The 15,487-nt window shown below is 37.9% G+C and overlaps 1 protein-coding gene across 1 annotated transcript in view; it reads right to left on the reverse strand.

Moving 5' to 3' along the window:
• The window catches only part of WDR72 (WD repeat domain 72), a 220,168-nt gene that overhangs the window by 198,196 nt on the left and 6,485 nt on the right, over positions 1–15,487 (reverse strand). Inside the window, exon 2 of the mRNA XM_055087953.1 lies at positions 3,826–3,990. Within this exon, the coding sequence (XP_054943928.1) occupies positions 3,826–3,978 (153 nt within the window). The 5' untranslated portion in view covers positions 3,979–3,990. The remainder of the gene's footprint in view (positions 1–3,825; positions 3,991–15,487) is intronic.

Consider the following 15,487-nt stretch of genomic DNA (forward strand, 5'->3'; position numbering starts at 1 on the left):
TTTTTTGCAGTACGCGGGCCTCTCACTGTTGTGGCCTCTCCCGTTGCGGAGCACAGGCTCCGGACGCGCAGGCTCAGCGGCCATGACTCACGGGCCCAGCCGCTCCGCGGCATGTGGGATCTTCCCGGACCGGGGCACGAGCCCGTGTCCCCTGCATCGGCAGGCGGACTCTCAACCACCGCGCCACCAGGGAAGCCCTCCTCTCTATTTCTCATACAGAAACATGATACTCTTATTCTACCAGTCCTACCCATCACCCAAACCCCAAATCTGGAAGGTATCTTTGGCTGTTCCTGCTGCTTTAGCTCACATCCAACTGGTTTCTCAATTCTGTCCATACTCTCCTCTTAACATCATTCCAGGTTTCATCTCCTCTTCATTCCCATTGCCACTGATTTAGTTCATAGTCAAGAACTTTCCTGACTACATTACTGTAGAAGCCTCCTGCCCAAAGTCCCTGTCCCTTACCTCATCTCCTTCTCCCTTCAATGTGCCCTTAACACCAAGTGATATTCTAAATTACAAATATAATAAAATAGTATTATGTCATCTCCTTAAAATCCCTTAATACTACCACTGCTTTTAATTAGCATGTAGTGTTAGCAATTGCTAGTTAAAAAAAAAAAATCTAATCTCCTCAGCATGTCAGATTCCACGCTGAGTCTGCTCTGTCCTTTCCAGATGTGCCTGTCACCTCTAATTTGCCCTTTATGTTCCAGGTCTGCTCAACTACTTTCACCAGTTCCCTGAAGGCAAAATAGTCCTGCCTTCCACACACACACTTATCATTCTGTCTGCAGTCTCCTCCCACCTGCTTTTCCTGTTCAAGTCTGATACATCCTTTAGAATTCAGCTCAGGCATCACCCTCAGAAAGCCTTTCCCTTGAAGAGCACACTTCTCACTGATTAGGATGGCTATTAAAAAAACAGCAACAGCAATAGAAAATAACAAGTGTTGGTGAAGATGTTGAGAAAATGGGAACCCTTGCACACTGCTAGTGGGAATACAAAATGGTGCAGCCACTGTAGAAAACAGTTTAGCAGTTCCTCAAAAATTTTAAAATATAACTACCATATAATCCATCAGTTCTACTTCTGAGTACAGCCCAAAAAAGTGAAAGCAGGGACTCAAGCATATGTTTACACACCCAGGTTCATGGCAGCATCATTCACAATGGTCAAAAGGTGGAAGCAATCCAAATGTCCACTGAGGAATGGATAAACAAAATGTGGTATATAAATACAATGGAATGTTACTGAGCCTTAAATGGGAAGGATATTCTGACATATCCTACAACATGTATGAGGACATTGTGTTTAGTGAAATAAGCCAGTTGCAAAAGGATAAATACTGTATGATTCTACTTATATAAGATACATAGTAAGGTCAAATTCATAGAGACAGTGTGTATCCCACCACTTTACAGCTTCCTAATTACATGTCTGTCTCCTACACTAGACTCTGAGAAACCTGAAGGAGGAGTCTACACCTGTGACAAAAAGCATCTGTGTAGTTCGTCTAATGACTGCATAAGTGAGTGTCCTTAGGTTTGTTTTTCCACTTTATTTGGTGGTGAGTGAGCGTTTAAGACCACAGAGCGTGATTATTCTCTTACCTAAACCCTTTTGGAGAGGGGAAGAATCTTTCCACATTTAGTACAAGGAAGAAATATAGAGCTCCCAGTTCATTTTACATCCCACCTCCCTGCAGTGTCCTTCTCCCCTTCCTGCTGTCTTCCCCTGCTATGCCCATCGGCCCCAAGCTGCCCTACAGCCACTCAATCAACCACGTGGGCATAACCTCTCTTAAAATCTCTCTTGTCTTCAAGGCCTCTGTTCTTCTTGCTCTGGCTGAATTATTCCTTTATCTATATATTTTAAAACAAAAAACAAATTAAACTACTAAGCATTAAAATATCAGTGATGGAACACCCACTTGACTATCTTACAGATACCAAGAGGATTTGTTGAGAACTCAAAAATGCCCTGATTTTTGAAAAGCCTAGAATCTTCTCTGCTAATAGTTGACCCATTGTCATGTATGGGCAAGATTCAAAGGAAAAATAAGAGAAGGTGTTCATTCTTTCTGGTCGTATGATTAGCCACAGAAAATCTTAAGGAAAACTCTTATGTGGAAAATCTCACACCCATACTAATCAATATCTTACTTGTGTTACTAACTTTTTTACAATGTCCTCACGGTGAATTTCCAAAACATAAAACTGATCCAATATCCTTCTTAAGTCTTCTCAATGATTCTTCTTGTTCCTTACACCCCTGCCAATCTGATTCCCATTCCCACCTCATATTTCTAACAGTGATTTCTCAATATCAGCGACTATTAGAATTTGGGTTGGAATAATTTTTTTGCTGTGAGGGGCTGTCATGTGCACTACGGAATGTTTACAGCATCCCTGACCTCTGCCCACTAGATGCCAATAGCATCGCCCTTCCCATTGCTCTAACCCCAAGCAGAAGACTTGCTCCTAAGAAAAGCATGAAATAACTATTCCCACTGAAGATGAAGTACAGACTGACCCCCACAAAGAGCACCCTGTATTATAACATAACTGCACTGGCAGTTACTAGCCTATGTCCTTCCTCTACGACACTGCGACCAGTTGGGCAGCCAGTCTTCTCATTCGCGTTTGAACTCAGGTACCCACCGTACTGCCTACCTTATAAAATGCACCCAATAAATGCATGTTGAATAAATACCAGGAACATACGTAAAAAGATATAGATGCTAGGATTCCAAATTTCTTAAGCTTATAGCAACCTACATATTACAAGACAACTACGTCAGCCAGGAAACACTACACTCCAACATTTTAAAAAGTAGCAAGATAGTTTAAGCCATTTAGGATTTTAAGTTTAGACTGTAAGAGATAATAAAGGCAAGGGCCAGTTTCAAAGCTCAGCTGTTGCAATAATACCCAGTGCTTCTTTTAGGAATGTTCATAAACATTGAGCTGAGCTGGTCTGTTTGCAGTTTTTGGCAGTCCTGTAGTGTAGCTGCTCAGTGATGGCAGATGTTAATTAATTACACTATAAAATAGAATTACAATTAATTGTTAATTTAGGTTTTAAAGTGACAAACTTTAAAGGCTAAAAATAGTCTTTAAAAGGCTTCCTAATGAGGGCAGTATACTTTAAGTACATCATTAGTTTAAGTGTTCAAATTGGGTCTAGAGGCTCCTAGAGCTAAGCAAATATCTATTCCAATATGTTAAATGTTTATGAGTTGGGACAAGGACAATTAATTGCTAATCAATGGGCCAAATCCTAGGTGAGGTCAGGTTCTGAGATAGGAGGATGACAATAGTAAATTGGATTTAGAGCTTTTCGATGTGACCTGTAAAAATCACAGGCAAGCAGAGACTAAAAGAATGGCAAGAAGGCCAAACTGGCAGAAACACCCAGATAATTAAAATATTACTCATTTATTTAATAGTGGTTTTCAAGGGTGCCCTTTGTTTAGATTAATGAGCCATAATTTTTAGAATTATACTTACATGTCCGTAGTTCAGTTACTTAAACATATAATTCAGGATATAAAATAGTAAAACTCAGCATAGCTTAAAGGATGATAATACTTAACTGGTAGCTAAGATTGGTGCTATTCATAATATAATTTTCACATATGATCTTGATCCATCATATAATACTTCATTTTTCCAAATTCAGAAGTAAAACCCATTTATTACTTTGGTTAGTACCTTTTTAACAACCATGCAAAACTTCCACTGTCATTGCAGGTATAAGCAGCAAGCTGTGTTTATTTTATGAGCTCTATCTGCTTCTATAGTAATAGTTTTCACTAACCTTTAGTTCAGATGAGAGATTCCAGAGGCAGAGTTGACCCTCTTGACTTCCCGTCACAATCATTTGCTGGTCATCAGTGATCATGATGGCAGTGATGCTGTGAGGAGGTGCCTTCCTTCCCCAGAGTGCCACCGCCTGTAGGGAGGACCTCATGGTAAAGGAATCCTGGACACACAGAGATGGGAAGACGTGTACACAGTTATCATTTGTCAATTTTGAAAATCGATCATCTCATAAATGTTTATCATGACACAAACTTGAACAATGTGTTCTCCCAGAGCTGTGGAGAAAGGTGTGTCCCCGTCAAATAGAGAAGAATGTAGTCAGACATTGAAATTACCATGCCCATTGTTAATTAGTCAAAGAAGAATGATTTTTATTCCAATTCCTGATGATTGATGCTAACCAAGAGAAGGATAGGAATAGTCTACCCACCCCACACCCAGCTCTGACTATGGGTGACCTTACCCACACCAAAGTCCAGCTAGGTCTTTCAAGAAGAATAGAGCTGTCTACACACTATAATTTGAAGACAACTTTGCAGACTCTCTTTCCCCAGAAATGTCACCTCATCTAAGTAACAAATATCTGAACTTTGCTATTAAAAAGTAAATATTTTTGTAAGTGTATTAAAATCCTTAATAGTCATAAGATTCCTAACACATCCAAATAAGAAAACAAAAAGCACAAAGGTCAAACCACAAGAAATCAGATCTCAACTCGAGTTCATCCTGAACAGTCCAGATTGCTAAATGTAGTAAAAACAGACCTGGTATTCAGATAACTAGATATAGGGCTGCTTTACCACTTATTACCTTTATTTCCATATTATAACGGTTATATGCAGTAAAATGAGGATACTATCGCCTACATTGCCTACATCTCAGTATTCTTATGGGGAGTAAATCCAGTGATGCAAATAAAAGCATGTAGGTATAATTATACGTACTATGCTATCATTATACTACTCATAAACTATAATCTAGAATTTCAGGCAAGAAATGGCTTTGGGGATCATTAATCTGATCCCCTTCACTTACAAGAAAATTAACAATGAGAAATAGATAACTCTTAGGATCAGTTCTAATTCTGAGATTCTGAGAGACTAAGTGAGTACAGTGTGAATAAGTAACAGATGAAAAGGTTGTACATCTCAGAAGTCACTTTTTTCAGACTTTCTCTCTCTCTCTTTTTTTTTTTTCGGCAGAAAAATTTTAAAATTAGCCCCAGAAACTTGGTGCCTTTCTATCAACAGGAGAGAGAGTAAATCCATGTTTTCTGAGACCCTGTACAATTCCCCAGAAATGTCTAATCAAAAATAAACTTCAGGGCTTCCCTGGTGGCGCAGTGGTTGAGAGTCTGCCTGCCGATGCAGGGGACACGGGTTCGTGCCCGGGTCCGGGAAGATCCCACATTCGCGGCTAGGCCCGTGAGCCATCGCCGCTGAGCCTGCGCGTCCGGAGCCTGTGCTCCGCAACGGGAGAGCCCACAACAGTGAGAGGCCCGCATACTGCAAAAAACAACAACAACAACAACAAAAACTTCAGGGGCTTCCCTGGTGGCGCAGTGGTTAAGAATCCGCTTGCCAATGCAGGGGACAAGGGTTCGAGCCCTGGTCCGGGAAGATCCCACATGCCCCAGCGCAACTAAGCCCATGAGCCACAACTACTGAAGCCTGCGCGCCTAGAGCCCATGCTTCGCAACGAGAGAAGCCACTGCAATGAGAAGCCCGCGCGCCGCAACTTGAGAAAGCCCACGAGTAGCAATAAAGACCCAACACAGCCAAAAATAAAATAAATAAATTTTAAAAAATAAATAAATAAACCTCAAAGGAAAAAACAGTCTATTGTAGAATCTTTAAGTTAGAGGAAAAGTCTGTGATGTGGAGAAGAAAGTCATGCCCTTGACAGAAGTATACTGTCCCATTTCAAATAATTATATGTCTAGACAAGTTGTAAAATCTTTGAAAAGGGATTATAAACCTCTAGCACAGCCCTCAATTTATAATTATTATATTCCAAATTTGAGTACCTGAATGATATTTTGGAATGTCTAAAACAAAACTATGGATAGATGTTTACAGGCCCTTAAATGATTTCTAAATCTGGTTTAATTGAAAATAATTTAGAATAAACAGTTCCATTGGAGGGAAAAAAATGGACATTAAAAAAGAAACATTTCCACAGACAGGGATAAAATTACAGACTATATTATAAAGGTCAAATAAATTTCCCTCATTTGGATCTAGTCACAGTACCAAGTCACAGTACTAAGTACAACATTTTAGATTCTGATATTGTGTTTTGTTACTTATATAAGGAATATGATCAATATTTATTATATAATCAGTATAGCTATCAAAATAATTATATAAACACACACATATACACACAGTACAAACTTTACTCTTAAGTGACTTTCAGATAATTTCTACACAAATTTTTGACTGCAGCCTACCAAAATATCACAGTGAATTCTTAGAATGAGATAAATGGCCTTCAAGAAGCTCACAGCCTGCAGGTAGAATACCTATGTAAATGAATTACTTACTTAATTATGTAGTTGTATATATATATCCCCAATTTTTCCAAAGTGGCTTTATTACTATGTAACATCACAGTACAATGCTCTGGACATGTATAAGTGCTATGCAGATAAGAGTGAGGTGTGACCTATAACGGATAGCTGGTGTTCCATCAGCCTTCCCATCCTTTTGATTTTTGTCCCTTTCTTCAAAAATAGTATCTCAGAACCCCTTTCATATACATATTTATTATTTTGTTATTTTTGAATAGTATAATGAAAAATAATTTTAAGAAAAAACATTATATTAGATCTAGTAATTATTAAAGTAGGTATTATAAAGCTGGTTTTGATACAATTTAATTATATATAAAGACAAATTCAATTTATACCTAAGAATGAAAGACATAATATTAAATTTAGATGTGTTATTTTAATGTTATACGTTTAAATATAGATTGAAATTTAGGTACATATCAAAAAAGACCAAAATTGCATTCGTGACATAATGCTTGGATTTCCTACCTTTTATGGTTAACAAAGTCAAATGTTCATTTTTATAATTTCCACATTTTGTTTTTCTGAATAAGAGAGAAGGTTTCAGACTGTTATTTGCAAATGGTATTTAGTCATTCAAAATACATGAAGTTTGTAGATATTTTTCCTTTCTAGAAAAAGCCATATTCAATAAGATCATTATGATTTCCCCCTTTTTAATATTGATTTTTAAAGTGCTAAGTGACAGCTTGATGTTCCATACAGGAATCTTTATCAAGTAAATGAATCTTGAAGATTGAAGGAACACCTTCTTGTAGTGAATATGCAGAATATTTACTTTTGTCATTTTCATTGACACAGAATTTCAACAATAGAGTTCCATGCTTCCTTTATAGACCCAACTGTTGACTATAATATACATTAAATAAATCGGAGTTTTCTAACTGTATACCTTGACACATACCTGGGCTGTGATTAACTTGATGTGAGGGGTGAGATAAATTGAAACCCTCAACCCAGTGTGTGTACACAGATGATCATTTTCTATGCTTTGACGTGAAAAAGGATGGGAAACACTGAATTCAGTAAAACTTGTCTAGGAACACAAATAATTTAAAGCTGTTAAAGGTCCAAACCATTATAGACTTTGGAAAACCATACTCGCAACTAAGAAATAAATCTCCTGGTGATGCAGTCAATGCTGATAGCCACTAACTGTTGCACAAACTCTCCTCGTGAGCACCCAGGAGCTCCCAAACTGTCCCATTTTAAAAGGAAAAGTTTCTAAATAGTATATGTATATTTTAGAGCAGAAATAGCAAAGAGCTACCTATTCTAACGACATAAACTCCCTGATCACCTCTGAAAGCCAGAGGGGCTCTTAAAATCACCAGTGAGAAAACACTGCAAAGCTGTAAATTACAGCTGGTAAAGAATGGGTATGTCTTTTTATTGCTTGAATTCTAGTCCCTAGCACATACCTGCCACATTAGGGGACATTTAATAAATATTTCTTACGTGACTGTATTCAGCCTTGAAAATGGAGCAAGAAGAGTTTCCTAGAAACTAGAAGAAACTTTAAGAATGAGGCATTAACTCTTATAGTGCTGATGAGGAATTGAAGGACAGGTGATGTGATTTTCCTAGAAGAAATAGAGAGTCTTCTTGTTCTGGTAGAACTTATGTTCTGGGGAAAGTAACTCCTCCATTTCCCTTTTTTGTGTTCCACTCGGATAGAAATACAAAGTTTCTGATTCTAGGTTGATCATTAGGTTCTATCCAGCATACCACCATCTCCATTAATTTAATTCAAAATATACTTTATTGTGAAAAGAGGCAAGAAAATATAATAGAAGGAGTCATAAAAATCTTGGTCTTTTTCCTCCATTAATAGCTAGCAAATATTCCTTGATCCTCAGTTTTCTCAACTACAAAATGGGAAAAATAATTACCTTGCAGAACTGATGTGAAAAGAGGTGAGTCTCTACAGAAAATGCTTATCATAATTCTTTGTTCATAATTGTCATTCAGTAAATGTTTATTGAATGAATGAATGAGGAAATGAATCACTGTAATTTTACACTGTGGGCAGACAATGTGACTGTCACTTTCTAGTAATGCCTTTCTCAGTGTGAGATTTCCTTCCTTTCTTTTAGAATACTGTCACTACAGTTTCTTTTCTCAAAACTCCTGTGAACTTATACTAGAACATTTGGCCATAAAAATGTACAGGCTGGCTTTCCTGGTGGTGCAGTGGTTAAGAATCTGCCTGCCAATGCAGGAGACACGGGTTCGAGCCCTGGTCTGGGAAGATCGCACATGCCATGGAGCAACTAAGTCCATGCACCACAACTACTGTAGCCCGCGTGCCCTAGAGCCCGTGAGCCACAACTACTGGGCCCACGTGCCAGGTTCGAGCCCTGGTCTGGGAAGATCGCACATGCCGTGGAGCAACTAAGTCCATGCACCACAACTACTGTAGCCTGCGTGCCCTAGAGCCCGTGAGCCACAACTACTGAGCCCACGTGCCACAACTTCTGAAGCCTGCGCGCCTAGAGCCTGTGCTCTGCAACAAGAGAAGCCACTGCACTGAGAAGCCTGCGCACCACAATGAAGAGTAGTCCCCGCTCGCGGCAACTAGAGAAATCCCGAGCTCCGCAACAAAGACCCAACGCAGCCAAAAATTAATTAATTAATTTTAAAAAAATGTACATGCTATTATTCTAAAATCTATGATGATCTTTTAATCAACAACTTCAGGTAATATTAGGGTCCTCAGATTTAGCGAATAAAAATACAAGCTGTCCAGTTAAATTTGAATTTCAGGTAAACAACAAATAATTTTTTTAGTGTAAGTATGTCCTAGACAAGATTTGGGACATGCTTATAATTTTAAAAATTGACTTTTTTATGGGACATGCTTATAAAAATTATTTATTGTTTATCTGAAATCCAAACTGAACTGCGTATCCTGTAGGCATCTTAGGGCCACTGGTGACCCTAAGTTGCAGCCAAAAAGGAGCCTTGAAGATCACTATCATCCCCCTCCCTCCTTCTACAGACAAGAGAATGAAAGCTCAGGAAAATTGTTTACTTGGCCAAAGTAACCCAAGTAGAGAGTGGCTGAGTAAGAACTGGAACCTGGTCTCTTAAGACTCCACCTAGAACTCTCCTCCTGCACACCATGACAAAGACAACCCAGGCTTCCCCACCAGAGAGTCTTAGTGACAGGTTAAGCAAAATTCTTTATGTCGGTATGTCTTTAAAAATAAAAAAACAAAAATAAATAACAAAAAGCAAATAGTCAAGTAAAACAACAACAATAAAACCTCTTATCCATTCAGGCACCAGTGTGGCCTACATCGTCTCTAAAAGCTGTGCTAATGCTTCCTGGTCCTTTCCCCCTAATTATGAGAAAGCACTAGAGAAGACAACACACCATTACAGCCCCCATCTTCCTCTCACCTTCCTCTTCTTCCCTGTAACAAGTTGCTTTTATCTCTCTGACTTGTCTCATCTGAGGCTAACAGAAAAATAAATATGAGGCAAATGGGGTTTTGTGGCTGGTGTCTACTGGACACTGGAATTGTTTACCTTGTCATAAATAGCTCTCTTCAGGGACATGCCCTGACACTGAGTCTGCCTCTCCAGCCTCAAACACAAAGACAAATGTCAAACCCCTTTACTGAGGACAGTCAAAAAATACAAAGGATATAATCCTCACTTACCATCCGTGAATTCTGACAGTAACCTCCTGAGCAAAGTAAACATCTGGGCGGAAAGTAAAAATAGTATAGCAGTTCATAATACAAGCTTTGGAATAAAAGAGATCTGGGTTTGAATCTCATATCTGCCTCTTACAGTTATGTGGCCTCTGAATCCCGTCTCTTAAGTGGAAAGGAACCCTACTTACTTTCTTCAAAACTCATACTTCGGTACTGTGAGAGACACAAATAAATTGCCTCATGATTCTCTCCTTCAAAGAAGATAACTTGGCCATCTTGAGCCCAGAGGAAGTTTCGTTACCCAGTTTTAAGTTTAGGTTAAAAAAGCTTGGGGTTTTAACATGCATCAAATTGTACACTTTAAATGAGTGTAGCTTATTATATGTAAACTATTCCTTAATGAAGCTGAAAAAAACAGATTGGAAATTAGAATAAAGCAGTTTGTTGGATGTCAGCTAGCTAGTCAGTGGCAATAAATTAGGAGAAGACAAAGTGGGGCTTTACGAAGCAACCAGGAATAGATGTAAGCTGAAGAGAAACGTACCTGGGTATCAGGGTAGGCCAGCATGAGAGCTACTTTAAAACCGGGAAGTGAAGCAAGGAGCTTCAGGAATCCATGGGACCTAAGGGTTTGTGCTCAGCTGGTCTCAGCAGAAGCCCTATCCCCCCAAACCTGTTTGTTTGCAGATGCTCCCAAAGCAAAAGGTCTTATTTTATCAACAGATTGTAATCAGATCATTCCTTAGAAAAGGTAAAAAATTGTTTCTATAAAGTCATAAGCTGCCCAAGGCATATTTGAATAACATATAAAAATCCACCTGGTTTACCCAGTGGAGCATGACAATTTCAGAATTAACCCCTAACCAACATCAAAGCCAAGCTCCTCCAAAAATGTTATTATTGAGTGATTAACTGCTACTTAAGAAACGCTATAAAGTAATGTATTTTAGGTAGGGAATACCATGGTCGGTAAAGTCAGTGGTAAAATAACCCAGATATCAAGGGATGAATTAGACAGATACGCAAAATAATCTTTGAACTCCACACATGCATGATCTAGAACAAGTATAAAACCAAACAGCCAAGAAATCATATCCCTGTCACTACACAGATGAGGTTTCCATCACAGCTTGCAACTCTGCCAGTCTTGTGAGTAAAAGATTACAAAGTATTACCTTCAAATTTCATCTCCTTGCTTATTAAGCTGTAGAGCAACAGATTTAAAATAGCCCCATTAATGCCAAGGGTGTTCCATTTACAGACAATGTTGAACAGATGAGCATTTGGCCAGAAAAAGAAACAGGAGAAAGACAACTCATTTCTTTCTGGGTGGCTCCTTCACTTTTTAAAAAATTTTAGCTTTTATTGAAGTATAGTTGATTTACAATGTTGTGTTAGCTTCAGGTGTACAGCAAAGTGATTCAGTTATATATATATATATTCTTTTTCAGATTATTTTCCCATAAAGGTTATTATAAAATATTGAGTATAGTTCCCTGTGCTATACAGTAGGTCCTTGTTGTTTATCTATCTTATATATAGTAGTGTGTATATATTACTCCCAAATTCCTAATTTATCCCTCCCCCTAACCTTTCCCCTTTGGTAACCATAAATTTGTTTTCTATGTCTGTGAGTCTATTTCTGTTTTGCAAATAAGTTCATTTGTATCATTTTTTTAGATTCCACATATAAGTGATATCATATGATATTTGTCTTTCTCTGTCTGACTTTATTTAGTATGTTCATCTCTAGGTCTATCCATGTTGCTGCAAATGGCATATTTCATTCATTTTTATGGCTGAGTAGTATTCCATTGTATTCATGTACTACATCTTCTTTATCCATTCGTCTGTCGATGGACATTTAGGTTGCTTCCATGTCCTGGCTATTGTAAATAGTGCTGCAATGAACTTTGGGGTGCATGCATCTTTTCGAATTATGGTTTTCTCTGGAAATAGAGCTCCTTCACTTTTATTTATATTTAGTCAATGAACAACTTCATGGAACTCAAATCCTCTTGTCTTAAACCTTAGTTTTAGGCTTTACGAAGTGGATTTTTTTCTTTTTAATTATGCTACATTTAACTCTGAATATTTACAGTCCAAGTCATTTTGTTTTTCTTAACCTCGAGATATTTAACATGAACAAAAAGTCTCACTGTTCTAGTCCATTCTTAAATAAACTCAATGAATAGTTAATGAGAACCAAATGTATTCAAGGTAGTGGGTTGAGCTGCAGAGAACACAAAGAACAGAAAAACACAATCCCTGACCTCAAAGTATATACGACGAAGTAATTTTATGATTGATTTTAACTAAGTATTCCCACTATTAGACAATTGTTTTGACGTGTATGAACTCTGTAAATGTATTTCCAGTCTTGAGTCATATTTTTCTTTGCCATATCCAAATACAATATGTAAAACAATTTGCCTATTTCTTTAAATTAACTCATTTTAGTTTTATTTTAAGCATTCAATTAAGAATAAATTGTTATATAACTATCTCTTTAGAATTATCTTAATCATTAATAACCATATAAAATCATGGGACTTGACATGCTGGTTAGATTTTTTTCCAAAATGTACATTAAAATAAATACTTGTCTATTAACATAAATGTTTGTTGTGTACTACCTAAAATCACACTGGGAAACATGTCTCTAATCCAGTCCCACAGTCAAATCTTTTCCTCTACCCCTCATAAACCTCCCTGCAACCCAGGCAACTCCTTACACCTAGTTGATGACCCTTCCTTCCAATTAACCAAGAAAAACAAGCCACTTACACAAGAGCTTCCTCTCATCACTTCAACATATCATATCTTTTCCTTATTTTTAGCTTATTTTTCTAAGATATTCATACTAATCTCCTACGATAACATTTTTATCATTACCCCAAATTTCATCTTCTGTCACCTCAGTTACTCCTTTTATTGACCTTTATTTCTTGTGTTTTCAACTGGTCTCCCTTTTCTTTTGCTCCTTTACCTTTACTTACATGCATTTTGTTTAAAAATGTTTATTATCTATTTTGTGCTAGAGACTATGCAAGATTCTAGGAATGTAGATAAGAATCTCCGAACCTCAAGGAGCTCATGGGTTTCTCAGGAGACAAGCACATCCTGAGTCACCAACAATGTGATGAGTGCCTTGTAAGGTAAATGCAAGAATGTTTGGGGAGAAAACACAAGTGGAGCTTGAAATCAAAGGTAGAAAGGATTTCCCCATGGAAGTTAATATCTAAACTCAAATCCCAAATATTATACCCTTATCAATATTATATATGTGCTGGTTTTGTGACCCAAGAAAGTCCCTAGTTACTTTAAACTTTGTTTTCCTTATCCATAAAATGGTAATAATATTTACCTAACCTGGCTGTAATAAGACTAAGGAGATAGCATGTACCCAGTGGTGAGTCCTTAGAGTTAGTCAGCTGGATTCTAATGTCAACGCTACTACTGTATGTTCTCGGGTGCATTACTTTACAACTGTGTATTGGATTCCCATCAATAAAATGTAGATAAATAATAATATCTATCTAATAGGGTAGATGTGAAAGTTAAGTGGTCTAATCCATGGAAATCATTAGATAGTAAACATTCAGTAAATGTTAGCCACTCTTATCAGAAGGCTTTTTTAATCTCAAAATTTGTGTATAAATCCTGTTAAGTAAATAGTAGAACAATAAGTGTAATCCTTGTCATGTATAATCCTTCAGTTTATCACAATTTACAATAGATCCCAGCTATTCAGTGAATTAAGCAGGGGAGACGAAAATAAACGTCAAAGGTACCAAACTGGCAAAGTAAAACAAAATCTACCATCTTTCCATGGGTTAGAACTTAAACTGAACTCACCTCAAAATTCCTATATTGAAGTCTTAACTCCCAATACCTCAGAATAAGACCTTATTTGAAAATAGGGTCATTGCAGGTGTAATTAATTAAGTGAAGATGAGGTCACACTGGGTTAGGGCTAATCCAATATGACTGGCATCCTTATAAAACAGGGCAATTTGGAGAAAGATGCACACAAGGAGAGAGCCATGTGAAGATGAAGGCAGAGATGGGGTGATATTTCTACAAGAGAAGGAATGCCAAAGATTGTCAGCAAACCACCAGAAGTTAGGAGAGAGGCATGGAACAGATTCTTCCTCACAGCCCACAGAAGGAACCAACCCTGCTGACACCTTGATTTCAGACTTCTAACCTCTGTAACTGTAAGACAATACATTTCTGCCATTTAAGCCACTCTGTTTGCAGTACTTTGTTATGGCAGCCCTAGAAAGCTAATATACCATCTGACAGATTTTGTTTCTTCCAAGTAAGAACATAAATCTTAATAATGCGTATCTCAATTCTGGAGACAGATACTTAAACTTTACTCTGAATCACACAATTGGTCATATACCAAATTCTGTTCTCTACTTCTTTTGTGTAATAAATCTTCTTTCCATCCACATTATAGGTTCCCTGGGGAAAGAATATATTCATTTATTAACTCAACAGGTATTTATTAAAAGCTCTACTAAATGAAAATGAAAAAACAAAGGCTCCTGATCTCTAGGAATTCACAAGCTACAAGTCAAGCCATAGGTAGGTAATAACTGATGCAGAGTAGACTGTGATGAGTTTTCCTGAGGTACAAGAGCAAGGAGCACTTTGCTCCCATGGTTGTGGATGGTGCATCCCTTATACCTAGGCATCTCTCTTAGAAAAATTCTGCGTTTTCCCATGGACCAGTTTTTTCCTTCCCTAGCCCTGAATCTATTTCCCTTTTCCCATCTTTAGCACACGCTGACATTGAAGTCAGTCCACTGCCATTTTGATAATCCTTTCCTCGCAGAATAAATAGATAGAAGGCACTCCCACAGGCAGGAATATGAACCTAGGTAGACAATTCCTGTTTGGAGAAGGCTCCCTAATACCCAGGATTCCGGTGTTTACTGACTCTGCCTACAAAACACGGATGCTTCAGCCAAGGAGGTCTTTAAGACCACCTTCTGACACTCCAGGATCTGAGCAGAAATGTGGCCAAAACAGACTTACATCAAGAAGGCTTATGGGTGCAGAATTCCATTGTGGTTTAGAGGGAGTCGTAGAGGAGGGACAGGACTTGAGGGTCATAATCCAAAGGAAACTTAGCCTTACTGGAATATTCAATTCTTTAAAAAGATACTTTCTGGCACTTCCAGCCCATTTCAGCTTTAATTCAAGACAGAAGAGGTGAGCCATTTACAACCATTCTTCTCACCTCTGTGGATTTTCTGTCAGGAGCAGACAAATCCTACCTCTTTTATTTTTTATTTATTTATTTATTTATTATTAATTTATTTATTTATTTATTTATTTTTTTTTGCGGTACGCGGGCCTCTCACCGTTGTGGCCTCTCCCGTTGCGGAGCACAGGCTCCGGAC

This window comes from Physeter macrocephalus, chromosome 11 (assembly GCF_002837175.3).
Source record: "Physeter macrocephalus isolate SW-GA chromosome 11, ASM283717v5, whole genome shotgun sequence".
In the NCBI taxonomy this organism is placed as follows: Eukaryota; Metazoa; Chordata; class Mammalia; order Artiodactyla; family Physeteridae; genus Physeter; species Physeter macrocephalus.